The sequence below is a fragment of the Olea europaea genome, chromosome 16, assembly GCF_002742605.1.
Source record: "Olea europaea var. sylvestris chromosome 16, O_europaea_v1, whole genome shotgun sequence".
Lineage (NCBI taxonomy): Eukaryota > Viridiplantae > Streptophyta > Magnoliopsida > Lamiales > Oleaceae > Olea > Olea europaea.
Window position 1 is genome coordinate 5,017,389 of NC_036252.1, and position 21,626 is coordinate 5,039,014.

A 21,626-nucleotide genomic window follows, 5' to 3' on the forward strand; every position below is an offset into this window, starting at 1 on the left:
CGTAGGGTCCGATAGGAGATAGAAATATACCGCTATGCCCTACATGAATCTTTAAGTGTTCATAAAACCGCATGCATTTTTACGTATGCACTTGTCATAGAAATATAACCCGATGGTATGTAGAAATAGGTTCGATACATCTCTCGAGAGAGTATTGGATAGACTTAGGAACATTGATTCGTCACAATTGAAGTGTGTTGTTCCATTGTGAAACTAGGGTTTTAAAGTGATAATTGCATGGGAAATCGTGATCCTAGTGTGTTTAATTCCTATTGATTACAACAAACGTGAGTTCTCAATATTTGATTTCATTCTAGAGTATTAAAAATATCGTTTTGCATACTTAATTTAATTCAATCTTAAAATTCGCATAATTAGGGTTTCTTTCCAAAATTAGGGTTTAATTAGGTCTGCATTCACTTTAGTAATTTAATTTCAGTTAAGGCTACGATATATAAAATTTGAACTAATCAATTTCTGTGGGACGATATTCGAACTCATTTAATCCACTTTATTACTTGTTAACGAACCGTACACTTGCGGTAATTTTAAATCGAAAGAAATATTTCGTGAACAAGTTTTTGGCGTCGTTGCCGGGAATTGAGTTTAGTTTAATTTTATTTCTCGAGGCATTAATTCAAACTTCAATTTTTATTTTGCTAATTTTGTTTTTGTTTTTATTTTAGGTTATTATCCCTTATTTGTATTTTAGTTATTTAAATTGTTTGAATCTCAGTGCTCATACTGATTTTGTTTCTCAAATTTGCATGCCACGATCGACTGGAGGAGGATTGATTCCAGCTGATCCTGAAATCAAGCGCACCTTTCATCGACTACAAAGAGATCACCAAGAAGCACGAGCACAATGGCTAATGAACTAAACAATCACATTATTCAAGCTAATAAAGGAGAGGCAATAGACGAAGGAAATGAGATTCTGGGAGATTTCTTGACTCCGCAAGTAATTCAAAGTCAATCTAACATAGTGTATCCACCGTTTGGACAACCAAATTTCCAGTTGAAGACTAATGTGATACAGCTATTTCAAAATGGACACCAGTTTTACGGGAAAGCCGAGGAAAATCCACATACACACATATCTTGATTTTTGGATATGTGTCAACATTTCAGATATCAAGGGATTTCGGACGACGCTATTAGGCTAAATCTGTTTCCACATACGCTACGAGACAGAGCACTTGAATGGTTGGATTCACTTCCGGTTGCAAGTATCACTATGTGGAACGAGTTGGCACACAAATTCTGCACAAAGTTTTTCTCTCCAGCCAAGATAGTGAAGCAGAGACATGACATATCAGTATTCAGTCAAGGAGAAATCGAATCATTTGACGAAGCTTGGAACAGATTCAAAAACATGCTCCGAAAGTGCACTCAACAGGGTTTGATAAAAAGACCCAAATTCGATTTTTCTACACAGGGTTACTTCTATACCACAAAAGCATGGTGGATTCAGCTTCAGATGGCTCAATATCCACATGAACAGTTGATGGAGCATTGAAATTATTCGAGAGAATGGCTAGCACATCAGTCATGTGGTCTTCTAAGAGGGCGATTCCAGGGAAAACTCCGGGTGTCTACGAGGTGGATATTTATTCAGCAATATCTGCAAAAATCGACTCTCTGTATCACAAGCTGGAAAGCATATCACAAGCAGCACAAGCTAAAAAGAGCAATTGTAAGGAATGTGGAGTTGAGCATAAAACATCTAAATGCCCAATACTCATGCAAGGAATTGAGCAAGCAGACTATGCACAGTAGGGACAATACCAGCAACAAAATCAATATGGAGAAACTTTCAATCCCAATTGGAAGAAGCATCCCAACTTCTCTTGGAGCAACCAGAATCAAAATAGGTCACAGGGACAATTTCAACAACAAGAGAAGAGGCCTCAATTGGAAGATATGATAGGAAAATTCATGGAGAAAGCCGAAGCTACACTTCAAAATCAAAATGCAGCCATCAAAATTTGGAAACTCAGATGGGGCAGTTGGCCATCGCATTGACTGGCAGAATGCCAGGTAATTTGCCGAGTAACACAGAAATCAATCCCAAAGAGCAAGCCAAGGCCATTACAACTCGAAGTGGAGTACATTTGCCCGAAATTCATGTCAAGAGACCAGGTGTGATTGGAGAGACATTTTTCTCCGTTGAAGAAGAGACTGTTGTAAAGGAATCAACTCTAAAGGAAAATTCAGAAAAGTCATAGAATAAGGCCAAACTCACAGTCAACCCATACGAGCCTCCGATTCCCTTTCCACAGCGGTTGAAGAAGCAAAAATTGGAGCAACAGTACAAAAAATTCCTAGAAGTCTTCAAAAAACTCCACATCAACATCCCGTACGTCGATGTACTACTCCAGATGCCCAGCTATGCCAAGTTCCTAAAGGACATCTTAACAAATAAACGCAAGCTAGATGAATTTGAAATGGTGATGTTAACCGAAGAGTGCAGCGCCAGGATCCAGAAAAAGCTCCCACCAAAATTGAAAGATCCAGGAAGTTTCATTGTCCCTTACACAATTGGTGTTTTTTATTTTGATAAAGCATTGTGTGATCTCGGTGCGAGTATTAACTTGATGCCACTAGTTATTTTCAGGAAACTAGGATTGGGAGAGTCTAAGGCAACCACAGTAACTCTACAGCTAGCTGATCGATCACTTACACATCAACGAGGGATTATTGAAGATGTATTGGTCAAAGTGGATAAACTCATATTCCCAGCAGACTTCTTGATTTTGGATATGGAAGAAGACAAGGACGTGCCTATCATATTGGGAAGATCATTTTTGGCTACTGCAAGAGCCCTCATAAATGTGCAGTAAGGACAATTAACTCTGAGGCTGGGGGAGGAACAAGTCTCTTTTAATGTTTTCAAGGCAATGAAATACCTCAACGAGCCTGAAAGTTGTTTCCAGATTGAAGTGCTTGACATAGGAATCCCCTATAATTTTGAGTTGAAGAAAAAGCCAAACATTCATAAGGCTTGTATAGTACACTCTCCATCCGTTCTTATCGATTCAAATGAGATTAAGGCATTCAATGTTGGATTTCATATGGATAAGGAGAGAAAGCCAAACCACTTGGAGAAAGATAGAGATGAAATTCGGAGCATAATTGCAGTGTGGAACAAGATCATATTGAACAAACTATGCAAGACTTCCCAAGCCATATTAAAAATGCCATAAAATACCTGTGCCAAAAGTCAAGCTATCGACTATAAAATAGCGCTGATTGGGAGGTAACCCAATATCTTTACCCTTTATTTATTTCATTTTGCATTAATCTACGAGTTTTTCAATTTTTCAACATTTTTTATAGTTTAGGTCATCGTTTATCCAAGCATGTCAATAAATAGCCTAAACACAATCCACACGAGTCCCAATGCATTGAGCACGAGTCATAAGGTTGAAGTCCTGTTTTAGTCAATCATGGGTCAAATTAAACAAAGTGCATGATTAGAGCTAAACTTTGTTGATGATTCACATTTTTGGGATATGAACTTTATATTGAGACATAATTTTTGCATCTTACACACCAACAGTGTACACATGCACCTTGAAATAAGTTTGAGGGAATGGTACGTCACATGGATTCCTTCATGCACACCCAAGTTTATCAATTATCACCATAAGATATAATACACATACTTTGCACTTTTGTAGGATGTCGCCAAAATGACCTCAACAGGAAAAGAGAAGGTCGGCTCCACATATGGCATTGCAGGTCCCAATTTTTGACCACCTCCATACTGATTAGGGGAGTACTAGTTATCTCATTTCTTGTGCTCTCAGTTTATTTTGTCCCTCAATTATATGTATTTGAACTTCTACTTTATTTCAACAATGACGGCAAGGTTATGTATAAGTTTGGGGGGTGGCATAATTTGATATAAATGTGGCATTTAGATTTTGGCATCCATTTATCGTGTATTATTCATATTCCATCAATACATTTGCTTGTGTGCTTGTTGAGTGTTATGAAAATAATAATAATAATAATCTGCATAGGTTCTTCATTTTACTATATTGCTTGTTTATGTGCTTGTGTGGATTTGATAGATTTGCCGGCTATGATGAGATTATTGGAAAAGATATTCATAAATTTTGGATATAGTGCTGAATAGATTAATCAATACTTGACATTATCTATGCACGTTATTCATGCTTGACATGTTAGGTGAATGGCTGGATTTTGAACATAAAGTAGGAAAAAAATGATAACCCTCTATTGAATTAACACGTAAATCACCTTAAGACAGTTTGGAATCGGTTGAGCTATTATAGGGAACATTGAGAGAAGCGGGGGGCTCCATGCATGAAATTTTATTGTGTGAATTGCTTAGACCAGTGAGGTGAAGATTATGTGAAAATCTTAAATTAGGGATTGGTTTTGGAAATTAAATGTCTAGAACAATAAGTGCATAAAATAAATTTGTGAGAATAAGACACTTCTTTTCATGCCTTTATGACTCGAGCAAATAAGCCTGTAAGGATATTTCAAAATCTGGTGCCCTAAGGTCAACTAATTTGGGAGTCACCGGCCTCAAACTCGCTAAAAGGGTCATATAGAAAGCAAGAGGGAAAGGGGTTAATAAAAAGTCATCTGATCGAGCCTTTATAACTCGAGTGAATAAGCCTGCAAGGGTTTAAAACCTGGCACCCTAAAACCAACTGGTTTGGGAGTCATTGGCCTAAAACTCGCTAAAGGGATTATATAGAAAGCAAATGAGAAGATAATACATTAAAAAAAATTGGAAAGTGAGAAAAATAAAAGAGAGACAATAACATGAAGAAAAGCCCTTAGACATTTGGTTGAGGACACTATACCTTTGAGGCGAGACAAGTAACCTATTTTAATCTTGAGTGTCGAAGCAATCAAACTTGGGAGAACCTTCACTTGTTGAAATGTAAACTTGTGATAATGAGATTAATCCAAACTACGAGAGGGTGAGGACTACAGCTATGTAAATTCCTAACTTTAAAACACAACCCCGGGATAATTGAGTGAAAAGAATAAGTTTGGAGGATTGTGTATCTCTCGAGCGAGTAAGGATACATTTGACCACTTGGGGTCGGGACTCAACCCATCATGAATCTAATATGTTGGAATGAATTCACACATACACGTCAAATATGCATTTAACAGGTAAAGGTTGATGTCATTTTTGCACTGATAAATTTTCATAAAGTCAAATACTTAGTCCAATCCTGAGCCACAGCAGGGTATTAAGCATTGTTTGTTTAGAATTAAGTCACTATCTTGTTTGAGGACAAACAATAGTTCAAGTTTGGAGGGTTTGATAAGTGTGTCTTTGCACACTTATTTAGGTCACAAACATGACTTAATTACGAGCAAAATGATTGAATTGTGACTTAATTTTATTACATTTGTGAATTGTAGGGAACACCGAGGAACATGGTGAAATTCAGGAGAAAAGATGCGAAAAATGACTAAAATGACGCGAAGTAAATGTTCAGGAACCAGAATGTAATTATCCAAAAGATGGTTCGAAGAACAAATCAAGGAAGTGAATGAGCTGAGTACCAATTTGGTGATATTATGAGATGATGGAAATAAAAGAAACAAGCAAAAAGGACCAAAATGAATCAAATTGAAAGTTCGGGGACCAAGTTGTAAATAATTCATAGATGAGACGGGAAATGGAATGAAGATTCAAGAGTGTTAGAAGTCAATCGGATGAGGAAAGGAGTCAAGAGGTGAAATATGGTCGAAGTATTATCAAGTATCAACTTTTAGGCGAAAAAGTTATGCTCGTGATTTTTAGTCTCTATTTGAGATCTATTTTTGGCATAGTAAACATCAGAATTTGAGGAAGCCTATTTCTATCAAAAGTGTAGATCTTTGAGTTTTCTTCCTAATGCACTTTGAATCACTTCAATCGAAGATCAAAAAAGGAAGTTATGACCAAAATACTAAAATCTATCCGGCGGAAAGAATGATATAAATATGCGGTCGCATAGTATAAACTTCTATGCGATCGCATAGAGGCCTCCCGAGAATTTTTTCTCATATTTTTTTTTTACTCTATGCGACAACATAGAAATGTACTATGCGGTCGCATAGAACAAGATTCGGGGCCGATTCTGCAGTTTCCTTATACGACTGAAACTCTTTTGGTAACGTAATTTTCACGCGATATAAATACCAAAAGACGTCCAAAAAGAGGGAGAACGTTTTGGAGGCAGAAAAACACTTCTTGGAGAGGATTTTGAGCGCAAGAACGAAGATTTACACGAAGAGCTTCAAGATTTCTCAAGATTTCGTAATACAGTTATGTTTTTTATCCAAAATCTGATATATTCTTTTATTTTAATCATGTTAGGCTAGATTTTCATGTGCTAGAAGATCGATGTACCATGTAATTTGATCTTTAATTTTCTAGTTTTTGCAATTTGACATTAAGACATATTTCTATTGATTTGAATTATTTATATGCAATTATTGCTTCCGCAATTAAGGGCCCGTAATTGTGTGAGTTTGAGTAATTTATTCTTGCATTCGAGAGAATTGGAATAAGTTCGATATAATATAAATCATCGTAGGGTCCGATAGGAGATAGAAATATACCGCTATGCCCTACATGAATCTTTAAGTGTTCATAAAACCGCATGCATTTTTACGTATGCACTTGTCATAGAAATATAACCCGATGGTATGTAGAAATAGGTTCGATACATCTCTCGAGAGAGTATTGGATAGACTTAGGAACATTGATTCGTCACAATTGAAGTGTATTGTCACATTGTGAAACCAGAGTTTTAAAGTGATAATTGCATGGGAAATCGTGATTCTAGTGTGTTTAATTCCTATTGATTACAACAAACGTGCGTTCTCAACATTTGATTTCATTCTAGAGTATTAAAAATATCGTTTTGCATACTTAATTTAATTCAATCATAAAATTCGCATAATTATGATTTCTTTCCAAAATTAGGGTTTAATTAAGTCTGCATTCACTTTAGTAATTTAATTTCGGTTAAAGGCTACGATATATAAAATTTGAACTAATCAATCTCTGTGGGACGATATTCGGACTCATTTAATTCACTTTATTACTTGTTAACGAACCGTACACTTGTGGTAGTTTTAAATCGAAAGAAAATATTTCGTGAACACCAACATCAAACTCTGGCAGCAGCTTTGATTTCAGAATTTGCCTTTCCCTGAAATGATAAAAGATGGAGCAATTTGAAATATAAGTCAGGATGCATCCAAGGAAAGAAAATGCATATGACTAAATTTGAGATTTTTATCACTGGCGTCTCAGCAATCATGCGAACTGGAGTACAAACCAAATAAGGTAATGAAGAGCAGAGAAAACTGGATTTTGGTTATAATATTAAGAGACTATTCAATGAATGCCAACCATCGAATATTTAGCAAATAAAAGTAGTCCTTCAAGGAACATCAGAAAATATAAGATATAACAAATGAGCGAAGTGACTCGCCAAAACATTGTTCGATCTTCATCATTTTGTGCAAGTCAAACGGGTTTCATTCATTTGCAGACAGTTCCAAGGGGTTATCTTAGCCTTCAGAATTATTCACCTTCAAAGTTTATCCATCTATTATGAAGTAATAGAGAAATTTCTAAATAAAGGACAAACCTCAGATGTAGTACTTCGGACCTTGCGTACAGGTGCCCTCATGGTGACAATCTCCTCTGCTGCTGTAGGGTGGATACCCACAGTGGAATCAAAATCTGCTTTGGTTAGGCCAGCTTTAACCGCAACTGCAAATCCCTGGAACTCCCATAATGAAATAAAACTACGTGACATACAGATCATCTCTAAGAAAAATTTGAAATGAATGAAAGTAAAGAGTAGGCAACCTGGATAATTTCTGGTGCATCTTCTCCGCAAATGTGCAAACCCACAACTTTGTTCGTCTTCGCGCAAACTATAAGTTTCATGAAAGCCCGATCTGGAAGGCCCGAAAGAGTACCTTTTAAAGGCCTGAAGTTCCCCGTATAAACATCAACAATGCCGAATTCCTTTATCGCCTGCACAATTTTGTCATATTGAGCTTTGAAGTTGGTGAAACATTTGCAGGTCTGCACATCCACATGCTCACCTGCTCTTCAGTAAAACCAACTTGACCAATTGGTGGCTGAGAAAAGACTGCAGAAGGTACAGCCCTGCACATGGCAAGGAAATCACATGTTCAAAAAAATAAGATATTTTCCATTACGAAATTCTTCAGAAATCCCAACATATAAGAATTGGTGGTCATCTTTCTCTGCGTGTACTAAATTCATTTATATGCACGGTTCATGTGGTTAGTGATTTAGATACAATTTCAGGTTACCATCACGGTAGAAATAACACCTGTAATCCGGTTTAGTTGGTTCATTTGCAAAAAGAGTTTTAGCCAATGCTCATCCTTCCATCAAAGCAACTGGGGTCAAATTTGCCCTCAGGACACATCTCCAAGTGGTAAAAGGGAAAGGTGGAGAAATCCAACTTTGCTTGAGGCTGCTGCGTCAAGGGTTCGAATCCTGAAATATGAATTTGGCTCTTGGGTAAGTGCAAGTGTACAAGCAGCCTTCCACCCTGTACCCTTGGAGGCATAACCTGCGATTTACCTCTCTCACGATGCTCCAGGGTAGGGGCGGTGGGGGACCCTTAAGGTTGGGGTTCAACCTTTTAACTGGGGTCAAATTTATTCCATCAGTAACATCTCCGACTGCCCAAATTGATGGAACAGAAGTTTGAGAGTATTCATCAACCTGAGAGATAATTACAGCTGAACATAAACTAAACAGTGATATGTTCTGAAATGTGATCATAAGCCCACCTATTATCTCGTGTGTGTGTGTGTGCGCGCTCCCGGGGGGGCGGGGCATAAAAAGATACCTCTATAACTCCATTTTTCGATAATTTAACTCCCACCGTCTCCAAACCTAAATTCTGTCACAGATAACAAATTCATCAACATTGAAAAATGTTATGAAATAGAACATGAGCAGGCAACTTACAGCTGTTCCATCTAAAAGGAAAAACTAATGCAGTATGGTAGTGTCCAAAGTGGTATCTTCGCTATCTTAGAGCCTACAATATATGAGCTGACAACACAAAGAATGAAAGAATATCTTCACCTTTTATTTGGTGTACGTCCTGTTGCGAACATGACATGAGAAAAGCCGTCAACTGTTCCCTTGTTAGTTTTCAAAGATAGCGAACCATCTGATGATTTGAGAATAGCCTGAGGCAACTCTTCTGTGTGAAACTCAATGCCCCTCAATGACATCTGTTCTCCAACAAAGTCCCTGACCTGAATAATGAGAGTTAAATTTCTTAATCTACAATGTAAACTTTAACAAGGGCATTATTTTTGTTAGATGGAGTTTTTTATCGGTTGCTACCTCTTCATCAAAGCCCCTTAACACTTTCTTCTGCCTTATGAATACATGGACCTCACTTGTCAAGCCATTGAATATGCCAGCGACTCAACTGCAATGTATCCACCTCCAACTATTGCAATTTTCTTAGGTTTTGAAGGTAAATCAAGGGCAGCATCAGAATCTATTGCATATTCACTTCCAGGAATATATGGGCGTCCACCAACTGAAATAAGAATGTTCTTTGCTGAGTAGCGTTTCCCATCCACATCAACTGTGTGCCCGTCCACAATCTGCATATAAAGTTTGGAGATCCATACAAACAATCACTAATTTATTGCAGTATAAATCTATGGCTTCTGGAAAAAAATAAAGATGAGAATCCTTATAGAGAATATTATCCAACCTTTCCATGCCCTTCAATTAGCGTTACACCAGCATTTTTCAGAATGTTCTTGATAACACCAGTGAGGCCCTGCAATTCAGCATTCTTATTAGCAATCAGAGTGCTCCAATCATGTTTAGGATCTGCTCCATAATTCCATCCAAAACCATGACTATCCTCAAATTCATGAGAATATTTGGATGCATATACAAGGAGCTTCTTGGGCACACATCCACGAAGTACACACCTTCACAGAATACATCAGATTTTATTAGATCGTTATTAAGATTCTTGAAACTCCACACTCTATCCATGTATGCGCTATAACACTTCTTGGACAAGACATCTCCTTCCTCGCTATTTGGCTTTGGTAGACTCTTTCATTAAATTCCATACACTTAATTCTAACTGTAGTAACAGAACAAAAAGTAATTGGCCGTAGATATTTTAATGAAGCATGTAAAAAAATCAAAACTTATTTTACCTCTGCAGATACAGAAAACTGAAATGTAAAAAAAGAGTATAATTCAAAACCATTTTGCCATAAACACGAGGAAAAATCACTTTTCCGCAACCCAAAACTCTAGTTAATTAAACTACGCTGGAATTATCCTAACCAATATTCAGGCTGCTAATATTCCATTATGCTTAGCAAGTTTGACTACTTACGAGTTTTGACCAATACCCATGTTCAAAACTCAAAAGAAGAAAATTTGGTCCTAAATTCATATCCACAGGTAATTCTAGTACACGTAAATCTCCTTACCTATGTCAAATTTCAATGAAATAAAGCAAACTACAATCAATCACTTGAATTAGCACACACATACATGTTCTAATATTATTAAAATGAATTCATACAGATAAGACAGAGGGAAGTTATCTTTTAACAAAAGGGAAAGTAACCAACGTGCCACCAACGCCTCCGGTAGTGTCAGACGAAATGGTAGCCAAAGGAAGCTCGCAAACAGCAACAGAAGCACCATAATTGGCGGCGAACCGTGAAGCCCTGACACCCCCACTACCGGCGCCGATCGTAAATAGGTCGAAGTCGTAGTTACGAGCCGGCTCGGAGCCGTTGGTGGACTCGGCCCGAACTGCAGCGTTAAATCGGCGGCTGCAAATGCGTCCCGGATTTGGAGAGAAAGAAGTGAAGTTTCCGAAGATTGGCAATTTATTACGGTGAGATAATGTAAATGAAGATATTGGGAATTTGTAGTTGCAGAGGGTTTGCAGAGTTGGAGAAGATAGCTTGGGAGTGCTCACATATGTCGCCATTGAATTGAACGTTACTCGAGCTTTTTCGCTCCGTCTTCCTGTTCGCCAAAACGCAGCCTATCCTATACATACTTCCATTAATAACACAAGATTTCTTTTAAAGAGAACTTATCAAAGTCGATCGAGTATTGTACCTTATTTTAGAATGATATAAAACTAATATTTGATACTAATTTGTTGAAGGATTTGATGAGTATTGAATGAATTAAAGAAAATAAAATGTAACATAGAAATTAAAGAGAAGAAAATTGTATTTTTAAAACTCAATTTTTATGTTTCAAATTTTTTATAATGACGAAATACTATAAATGAATAATTTTTTTATATTACATTTGATACGTAAAAATTAATTTTTAATACATAAATTTAAACACTCATTAAGATTTTTAAATAGATGAATACGAATAAATTTATCTATAATAACTAGATATTCATGTAATTCAAGATTCATCAAGTGAAAATTCATTTAATCTAGGTTAATGTGAATGTTAATTAATTGAGAATTAATAATACAAGTTTTATAAATGACAATAATTACGCAGTATTTATTACATATTGAACAATGAAAAATAAGATATTATTGAAATAATTGAATTGTAGGAGGATTAAAATCGTTCGAAAAATGATTTTTCTTGATGTGATATTTTAATATATTATACTCTCTTTGTCCCATTTATATAGGCTTATTTTATTTTTCACATGAATTAAGAAATACCCCTCCATTCCAATTATATAGGTTGAGTTTCATTTTTCTCTTGTTCCAAATATATAAGTTTATTTCCAAATTAAGAATGTTTTGTTTTGTTCCTTTACAAATATATCATTATTCAAATTTCACCACTTAATATGTTAACTTTTTAAAATCATCCAAATACACACAATCCCACTTCTCGGAAACATGAAACAACTCTCATTTTTTCTTCTTCAAATTAAATAATTCAAATTCTTTACTAATTCCAACAATAATTTACTATTACATACTGAAAATCAAATAGGGGTAAACTAGGAAATATCTTGACAAAATTTAATTTTTCAATGACATTAAAGAATATTTCTTAATCCGCGTGAAAAATGAAACAAGTCTATATAATTGGGAAAGAGTGATTGTTATTTAATGTTATTGAAAAAATATTTTTTATAAAGAAATTTCGTAGTTTATCCCTATTTAATTTTTCACAACTGGTAATAAATTATTGTTGGAATAACAAAGAAATTGAAAAATGATTGCAAAAAGTAGGCAAATTATTGGGAAATGTACATGTATTTGGATGATTTCAAGAAGTAAGCAAATTAAGTGGGAAAAATCGATTGTAATTAGGCAAATTAAATAAGTGTATATTAGTAAAGAAAAAATATTCTAAATTAAGAAATAAGACTATATATTTGAGACAAGAAAAAAAGAAACTAATTCTATATAAATGGGACGAAAGGAGTAAATAAAAGTTAACGTTATCGTGTGCAAATAAGTTTTAGGTCAAAATAAAACTTTAATTGATGCTCTTCGGATCTTCCAAGTTTGCATATCCACCACCAATTATTAGCACAAGTGCTCTTAGGGTCGTTTGACAGAATTTTTGAAAAATTAAAAATTACCTTTGAAATTAAGTTGTTTCTAAACATATATGATAACTTAAAAGTAACTCATCAGGCGAGAAGAGTTTTTAAAGAAAGTTGGCCTAAGTTAGCTAAGCCCTCGTTTGCCCCATTAAATCTTATCAAATTAAATTTCTCTATCTCCTATTTTCAATAACACAATTTTCAATAAAATAATACACGTAAATTGAAAAATTTTCATTATTTTACAACCATCCATTTCTAAAAAATAAAAATACTATACTAATAAAAAATAATGGGTTCTTATTTCTTTTGCTACATGATAATACTTGGTCAAGCTTATCTCTATCATATATATATATATATAGCTTAAAATGGCATTATGGGCTTGGTAATTTTTTATTTTTCAGAACTTATTGGCTTGATATTTTTGTTGTTGTACGAGTATTACAAAACCCAACCAAGCAAATGGAAGATATTTACAATTTTAGACATGTAAATGCTCTAGGAATACCCTTTTTGCACAAATTTTATATGATAAACTCTGTACATAATCTAGTTTCGTATAACAATATTCTACAATAGTCTTATTTTAACTTGGAGATGACCGTAACAGTGTTAAAAAATAAAAGATGACCAAGGAGAAATAGCCCTAAGAAGTCAAGTAATGTGGCTATTGCTCATTAGATCACTTCATTTTACATGTAACTTTGGCCTTTTCGTCGACCAATTATGAAAGAGAAAATTCACTCGATGTTCTTGAATGTTTTGAGTCTTGCTCCATATATTAATTTTGTATATTGCGATAGAAAGAAAGTGCTCCTAGTAGAAAATGTCATGCACGGTGCTCATATTAGCATCTAAACCAACGGTATGCATATCTAATGAACACATTCGACGCACGATCATTCGACATACGATCATCAAATAATCTAAATAAAAACACCCTTTACTGTAGCATAAGATGACCCTAATTACAATTAGGGGGAACCATAAAAAGCACAATAAAGCAGCAGTTCAAAGGTTCAGACAAGAATCAACTTAGTATTACACAAAATACTATAAAACTTCATGCTCAAAGGGAGAGACCAGATTCTTCATCCTCTTCAAGACTGGAAGTATAGATAGTATAGAGAGACCAAATCAGAGCAAACACACCCAAAAGGATCCAGCCAAGGAGATTATTGCTCAAGCCAAAAGGGAGCCCAGTTCCCTCTGTGGACATTCTCTCATCCACCAGAGCCATGGCCGGGCCGGAGATGGTGGCAGCGAAGGTGGCGGCAGCCATCAAAGATGCTCCCATGCCTAACTTTGAGTCACTCTCTTGGGGCTTTTCCTCCATGGAGCATCTTACTTTTCCCACCTTTGCCATTGATGGCAACCCTGCGGTCAATTTTAAAATGATGATACAAGAAAACATCATATTCTGTACAAATTGACTAATGGAATAAAGGGTTCAATGTTTAACCACATCATCGATGAAACATGACCATCTTGTATGGTACATAGTATTTAAGAAGGTTTAATTAAGTCTATATCGTCCACCTTAAACAAACTAGTCGTATGGTGTGCTCAGTATATTAGATTGGAAAGTGCTAAGAACGACTCAAAAGAAATAAAAGTTAAAATCTCGTTTGTTGGACTGTATGATAAGACTGTGAATAGAATTCGTACCAAGAACGGATGAATGCCTTGCGACGGATGCCTTTTGAACGAGGGCTGTGCGTGCAAGAGACGAGGTTGCAGTGCAAGCAGAAATGGTGGCCATTTTACTCAACTGGGAATTGAATGAACTGATCAGCTCTCAGTCCCACCTCGAGCAGTATTAGTTTGTTTTGAGGAAAGGAAGAGACAAATTGATATTAGTGGATCAGCGTGAGTACAAGGAAACCACATGACTTGGATAAATAGATAGACCCATCATCCAACCAGGTTTTGACACGTGTAATTTTATCTCTTAACAACCACTATTTGATTCCTGACGGGTCCTAAGAGATTTGAAAAAGTTATTCAGATTAAGGGGAAAAAATACGAAGAAACGTAAACACGTTTCATGATATGTGTAAAGATGGGCTAGGTCATCTTGGGCTCTAAATGTGCGCTGGCACAGCCCGGCCCTTGATATGCCCGGTACAAAATGGGCTGGACTGGACTGGACTGGACTGGGCCATGGGTGGGCCCATCTGGAGAGGCTGGTTTTTGTCAGGCATGGCTCTCCTGATAGGCAGCCAGCACAATGCCTTCTTCAAACATATTATTGTTTGTTATGCTGCACAATAAAATCTGCTGGATCGAAAATTGGAAGACATGCATTTGACATTAGCGCTTCAAAGAATAACTATTATTTACAAATTGTCCTGGTATTGGACTGTCAGACTAGACTTGCCGATTCTTGGCCTCTATTATTGCAGATGTGGACTCGGCTTCTAAACGCTTATGGCCGGATTGGCAAAGGAAAAATGAAATATAGAGTCGAAACTTACAACTAAAAATGTGGAAGAATGAGAAAGAATCAATTGAACATGTGAGGAACCTATGTCAGAGTCGAAACTTCTTGTGTGAGGATCTAACTATTCGTGGATATTGCACTGTTGCATGAACGGGTGATCGAACTTGACATGTTTCCTCCAATAGTGCTTGTACTTCTCAAGCCCGATATCCAACCATGGTTTCAAGATTCCATCGTAATGTAGCACTGCTGCCTTCTCTATGTTGTCTGGACTCGCTCCCGAGTCATAACCCAACCCAAGGGCGTGCCATCTCTTATCTAAAGGTACCGTATGTTTGTAGAAAGTGATCCAACTGATGGGCAAGCTACCGGCTTTCCACAATGGCCTTGTGTTTCCCTGCATAATCCATAGAAAAATAAGCATAAAGTCTAAAGATATATGCAAACCCGGGTTAATCACGTCAGTTGAATCTAATTAAGGTCGATAAACATGGACAGCCATAACTAACACTAACATGTAAAAGTGAATAATGAAAACAAATGTACATTTTAACCGGTGGCATTGGGTTAATTTGGCGGAAATAGTTGGACTCTATAAAAACAACATTTTCCATTACCGAATTTTGACGGGCTCCAATTAATTCATATTATTCATATTGTACTACGACGTTTACTTGAAACAATGTAATAAATCAGCATGATCCTTTAATAAAAGCTACTGCAAGATATGTCAATACAAAGGCATGCATAAGAATCCCCCAACATAGAAATTTGTTTCAATAAAAATGCTCCGTAAGGACAAGAAAGAATAGAAACCGTATACTTTCGAAATCTGAAGTCAAATATTTCCTAGGTAACATGAAATAGGCATAGAAGTATTAGATACTTTACCACATGCACAACCTAAATGCAATAAAAATGAGTTACGGATGCAATTCCTTACCAAATGCAGGTACCTATGATAGAGCCCAGTTAAATCATGTTTCCTCCACGCTTGAAGATCAAACACATTCATCCCAAAGGCCCATGTGCATGTTGTGGCATCAAAATTCTCTGCTACCATGGGGTCTGTGAAATTGACAAACATGTCCATACGACGGAATGAAGGCTCGCCTACATTGCAAGTCTCGACAGCACCATTGACTTTGCCTTTCATGTCAATGCTCCAAAGTCGTGCCAGATCCCTTTGCACTACCACATCATGGTCAAGAAGCACAATCTTATTCAGAAGGGGAAAAACATCGGGCAAATAAAAACGAAGATGGTTGAGTGCAGATGTATATCTTGGATCAACAGAGCCTTCTTTCTGAGTTGCATTATATCTAATAGACAACCGTCCAAAATTGTCTATGCTTTCAATATGGATTGTAGCTTTTCCAGGAGGATTCAGTAAGAACCACATTGACATTGCTGGAAGGTTGAGAGAATCTGTTACTATATGAAATACTATTCTCTCCGGATGCTGTCAAGTAAAGAAAATTTATTACCAGTCTGTATAATTAAGAGCACATCATTAAAAATTCCTTTCTCCAAAAAATAAACACAGGTCTCAATCATCTACAAATGTCCCGTTCCGAACCATCTTTCCTTCCTCCTAAAGAACATGCACAATAGATTTATGGAATATGCTTAATCCCAATATTCAATTACAAGAACAATTAAATTCGTAATTTAATTCCTTTTAAGAAGAAAATGCACTTTCCCATCAGTTATATAGCGTGACACGGGTTAGCCAGACATGGAAAAAGGATCGGTAAGATTTCTCACTTCCTATCCTTTTTTTTTTTTTCTTTTATTCTCAGGAGAGGACTTCATTACAAATGACATTAATGAATGTACAGATTATGCAAAAAGTGCTAATCCTTTAGAAACTCTGAAGCTAAATTCCCAAAATCAGCAAAAGTAGCATTCTCATCCTCTCAAAATGGTTGAAGCACAAACTATCACACTGCAGTTGCAGCTGAGTCTCCTTTTTCCCCTACAACGTACTAATGTGAGATTGTTTCTACAATGATGGGAGATGCTTTTCAGATAAAATTAAGTCCTCTTTGCTCTTTTAAAGCATGTGAATATATCAGGAAATGAAGATTTTAAAGGATCATTAGTTCAAAATTAATAATTGAAACCACAAGGGATGACAATTTTGGCTGTCCTGTCGGCAGCAAAACTGAGTTGTCAGAACAAAAAGGTTCATAATAGAATGCATTTAAAAAATGTTAATCCATCCCACGATCTTTACTCTCTCTCTGGTACCATGTAATCCTTTTTTGAATCACGTATTAAAACTAAACAAAGTTGTTAACTGGGGAAGAGCATGGTAACTTACCCTAGCAGTTGATATGGTTGAGTTCACAACAACTGAAGAAGCTAAAATGTTGTCAGAGAAAACAGCAAAGTGATGAAGATCTGGATCATTTATTTTGTGTCTGTTAGAGAATTCCCGCTTCTCAGTCTCTACGGCGAAATATTCAGCAGTCAATCTCATAGAGAGGCAGTGAAAGCCTTTTGGTATAGTTCTTCCACCAAGTTCTTTAAGAAAAGCTTCTTGTTTCTTCTGCGTTCGGATCTGCTCTTCAGCGTTATAAGTCATTGCTCGAAGTTTTTTCACCATGGCAGAGCAGTCAGGGTAAATACGATTGGCTTTTAACAAGGTGGACTCCATAGCTTTCATTTTCTGCAGAGAACTGAAATTTTCACCGGTTTATATTTCATATGCAATTTTATTGAAATCTAAAGAATAAGTTGATAGTGCCACTCTAATTTAAAATTGAGAATTACGCTGACTTTATAAGAAAACCATAATAAATTCAACATTATTCCTAATAAATTTGGAGTCTCGGAATCCTTTTGGCCACTATATTTGATCCATCACTACATTATTATGGAACAGAATTGATTTTTGGACTTGTATAATGTGTATTGATTACTAGTAACTATAATAGGCCGGTTCAACTGCCTTCAGGAAAAACAAGCAAGCAACTTGCACCCCAGATGACAGGTAACAATTATAGCCAAGAATTACTAGGAGAAAGACATACGTACAAAAGGAAGAAAGATGAAAAGAAATATACCGGAAAATTTAGTTTTAACAATAAAGTAAATTTTAGAATGCACTAGGTAACTTGATCCTCAACATCCCATGATAAATGACGTGAAATTACTGAAAATTTAGTAAATGAAATAATACTTCAGTCAAAACCTATGTAGTCGCACGAGTAAAATTTTGTTCATGGATTATATCTACCATTGCTATAAATGAATGTTGTATTCACTGCACATTCTAAGTTAGAAAATTTTGATCTTCAATCAATCTCAATTTATCTTCTCTCTACACATTCCCTGTGACGTTCTATTATAATTCATTTTCAAGTTCCAACAGAGAACATATAAAAGAAATGCAGTAAATACGGACTATTCGGAGGAAAAGAGAAGTTTTACCCCTTAGACACATGTGAATCTCTGGTGGATTGGGTCATAGCTCTTTCAACCTCTTTTATTCTTAGCTTCAACTCTTTTACTAAATGAGAGCTGCTACCTGCTGGTGAGAAATTTAAGTAAGCTTTTGCCCTCACCACTTGGTCTTTCATTTCTTTCACCTTCTCATCTAATGCCTTCCGTGACAGAGACTTTACGGTTTGATCATGTCGAACCATGTTTGCGTGTAAGTCTTCCTGCCATGGAACCCGAAATAAAGAAGTTGGACGGAGGAAGAAAGCTAAAGAAGTGAGCAGCAGAAGGGGAGAGGAGGAGATAAATGAAAGGGAAATCTACAAATGCAATTGACAGACAAATTGCTTGACTTTCCAAGCACAATCAATCAACTAAATAGCAGTTGATAACAAAACAATAATAGAGTTAAGCTTATCTATAAAATGAAGAATAACTTCAGCATCATTATTGAATATAGATATAGGGAACATTGCGCATACTTCTCGATATGGTTACTATTGTGTACATGCCTCGTATAGAGTGAAACACAATTTCATCGGGATCAAAGAGGCCAATACATGGATATTTTCTTGTATAGGCCTTGGCATCAGCCTTTTCGTTCTTATTGATTTTTTCGTCCAAATAAATTGTTAAATACATGAAAAGACAGCTTTACCCTCTAATTCAGGAAAAAAAATAAAAAATAAAAAAATGAAGGTGATGCTGTCTCATTGTGAAAAATTGGAATGATTGACCATAAGACTTATATGGGCTCAGACTAGGGTTAGTATAAATAATATATTGTAATCCTATTTTTCACTACTGAATAAAAATTATCTCCGCTTCGCTCTCGTGGCCGTAGGCACACTGTCGAACACGTAAATTCTTGTGCTAATTTCTCTATTTCATCTCTTTATTATTACACGTAAAATCCAACAGTTACTCTATATTGGAGCACTAACCAAGAAGCGGAGAAGTCCAGAAGTTCCATTGAGTAAAAAAAGAATAAAACAAGACTGGAAACAAATGTAGATCAGAGGACTCTGGCACAAGTAATTATAAAAAATATTTCTACTTCTTTCCAAACAGAAAATTTCAAGTATATCTTCCAACTTAGATCCACAGAAACATCATACCTTTTCCCCAGATATCTGCAACTTTTCATCCTGCAGACTACTTCCGTCATCTTCCCTTGCTTCATCATTAGTTGCTGAACTTGAAGCAAGAGCCAAAACCATTAGAGACAGAGAGAATAAAAAATTAAATAAGTAAAGGAGTAAAATGCAGTCTTGAAATAAAACTTATGCAAATTGTATCCACCATTTTTTGCCGACAACTTAACATCATATGCTGTATTTCCAAATTCACCAAATCTATTGTCCTCCCTAGAACTAATACTAACTGCAGATTTGAAGCCTTCATCTTTGTAAACCACCCGGATTGGTTCTTTCAAACCTTCACCTTCATCCTAATCAGACATTTCACAATTCTACAAACATAAGAATCGAAATGGAATGACAATATAGCATCTTTTCGGAGATATGATCAAACTATTTAATTACCTGCTCCATTGCTCTAAGTGTTTGAGCCTCTTTTCTGTTTTTCTGTACAAGAGAAAGGCCCCAGCTTCAACAATATTTTCATTGCCATGTAATAATATACAAAAGGCAAAAATACAAATTTGAAAGAAAATGAATGCTCTATCGAATTGACACGTATGTAAATATATACACAGATATATTTACACAGACACTTCAAGTTGTTCGTTACATAGATCTTAAAATGCAAAAAAAAATTCTAGTAAAATTTTTTTTAAAAAACAAACTCTGATTACAAACAGGAAGAAGATTAAAGAGAAAAGAGAACACCAAATCCTTAGATAGCACTATAGCACAACAAAGAAGTCTAAATTTATTTTCCATGTAAAGTAATTAACAAACTCAGTAATGTAAATAATCCTGAAGAAAGAAATTATACAATGATCGATAAATCTTCAACAAATCCCTTCGAGGCTGCACCAAAAAAAGAAACACAATCAGATTCAAATCAATGATAAAAACTAAAAATCAAATCACGAACATCAGAAATAAAACTTACAATCAAAGCCAATATGTTTCAACCTGTGAGACAGTAAAAATATCGGAACGAACACAGACACAACAAGCAAACCGAGGATAAAAATCCTCGGACTTCTACGAAATCCCCTCATCAATTTGTTTACACGATTGGCTTAATCAACCAACCAATTCCATCATTTTCTTCGAAAAAATCCAGAAAATTGCAAAAATTTGACATGAAACAGTGAATGCAGGAACTAGGGTTTTTCAATCAAGATGTGGAGAAAATAATCATTGAAAATTACTTATTTTTGTTAATAATTAGAAAATTACTAGATTGGAATTAGCGATTAAAGCGGAGTAGAATGTGATAAGTAATTATTTTTGCTTGGAGATTTGAGCAGCGGTAATTAAGAGGCGACTATGGCATGACATTTAGGTGGTGGGTCATGTGATAAATGGACTTTCTAAAGTACCAATGATTACTCTATCATTATGTTCTATTTTATCCGACGTGTCATATTAAATTCTGCCCCTCGATGCCCTTATTTTAAAATTGTTTTTTCTACGTAATCATTTTTTACCACAAATTTATATAATAAAATATTTTATACGTACTTTCAAAATTTTTCTTTACTTTTTAATCACATATTTTTCTAAAAAATAATATTAAAAACATTATTTTGATCAAATAATGACCATCAAGCAAGGGTTCAATATGTACGAGAAAATAAATAACAGTGTCTAGCTCGTACACTACAAATATTATGAGACGAAATCTAGTAGTTCTATAGTACATGATAAAAAAAAATGAGAAGAAAATAAAAAATTAAAAGTTTAACGAACTAGAATGGGGAATGAGAGTTGCCTTGGTATCGAATTCTTGTTGGGATTGTGGGTCGCTCTCAATCTCCCATATTTAACCTACATTTTGGATAAAATCGAAAAGTGTTCAACATTATTTTCCCCTAACCTCCCATTCTTGCCCCAATATAAGGGCGTTTTCAACTAGGGCTGCACAAAAAAAATCGTGAAATCGCAAATAGAACCGAAATCATTGAGTTGAAACCGTTGGTTCGGGTCCACGTGGAC

The 21,626-nt window shown here is 35.7% G+C and overlaps 2 protein-coding genes and 1 pseudogene across 2 annotated transcripts; all 3 read right to left on the reverse strand.

Moving 5' to 3' along the window:
* Positions 1-6,983: 6,983 nt before the first annotated feature.
* On the reverse strand, positions 6,984-11,145 carry LOC111411843 (annotated as a pseudogene).
* A 2,276-nt stretch (positions 11,146-13,421) lies between these two features.
* On the reverse strand, positions 13,422-14,495 carry LOC111411846 (photosystem II reaction center W protein, chloroplastic-like). The gene is made up of 2 exons (XM_023042478.1): positions 14,274-14,495; positions 13,422-13,982 (listed from the first exon to the last, which is right to left on the reverse strand). Exons 1-2 carry the CDS (start codon positions 14,365-14,367, stop codon positions 13,675-13,677), a joined length of 402 nt encoding a protein of 133 aa, XP_022898246.1. The 5' UTR covers positions 14,368-14,495; the 3' UTR covers positions 13,422-13,674.
* Positions 14,496-14,886: 391 nt separating this feature from the next.
* LOC111411845 (probable galacturonosyltransferase 6) lies at positions 14,887-20,960 on the reverse strand. The gene is made up of 9 exons (XM_023042477.1): positions 20,575-20,960; positions 20,455-20,489; positions 20,040-20,081; positions 19,798-19,945; positions 19,614-19,687; positions 18,487-18,719; positions 17,375-17,732; positions 15,992-16,510; positions 14,887-15,445 (listed from the first exon to the last, which is right to left on the reverse strand). Exons 1-9 carry the CDS (start codon positions 20,684-20,686, stop codon positions 15,170-15,172), a joined length of 1,797 nt encoding a protein of 598 aa, XP_022898245.1. The 5' UTR covers positions 20,687-20,960; the 3' UTR covers positions 14,887-15,169.
* Between the last annotated feature and the right edge of the window lie 666 nt (positions 20,961-21,626).

What these genes read in the sequence shown, in the direction of transcription:
- LOC111411846 (XM_023042478.1), bottom strand. Translation starts at nt 14,367, where the DNA reads ATGGCCACCATTTCTGCTTGCACTGCAACCTCGTCTCTTGCACGCACA. An exon ending in AAGGCATTCATCCGTTCTTG is followed by an intron (nt 13,983 to 14,273) that starts GTACGAATTCTA and finishes AATTGACCGCAG; the next exon opens with GGTTGCCATCAATGGCAAAG.
- LOC111411845 (XM_023042477.1), bottom strand. Translation starts at nt 20,686, where the DNA reads ATGAGGGGATTTCGTAGAAGTCCGAGGATTTTTATCCTCGGTTTGCTT. An exon ending in GAAACATATTGGCTTTGATT is followed by an intron (nt 20,490 to 20,574) that starts GTAAGTTTTATT and finishes TTTTTGGTGCAG; the next exon opens with CCTCGAAGGGATTTGTTGAA. An exon ending in GATTCACATGTGTCTAAGGG is followed by an intron (nt 17,733 to 18,486) that starts GTAAAACTTCTC and finishes TGAAAATTTCAG; the next exon opens with TTCTCTGCAGAAAATGAAAG.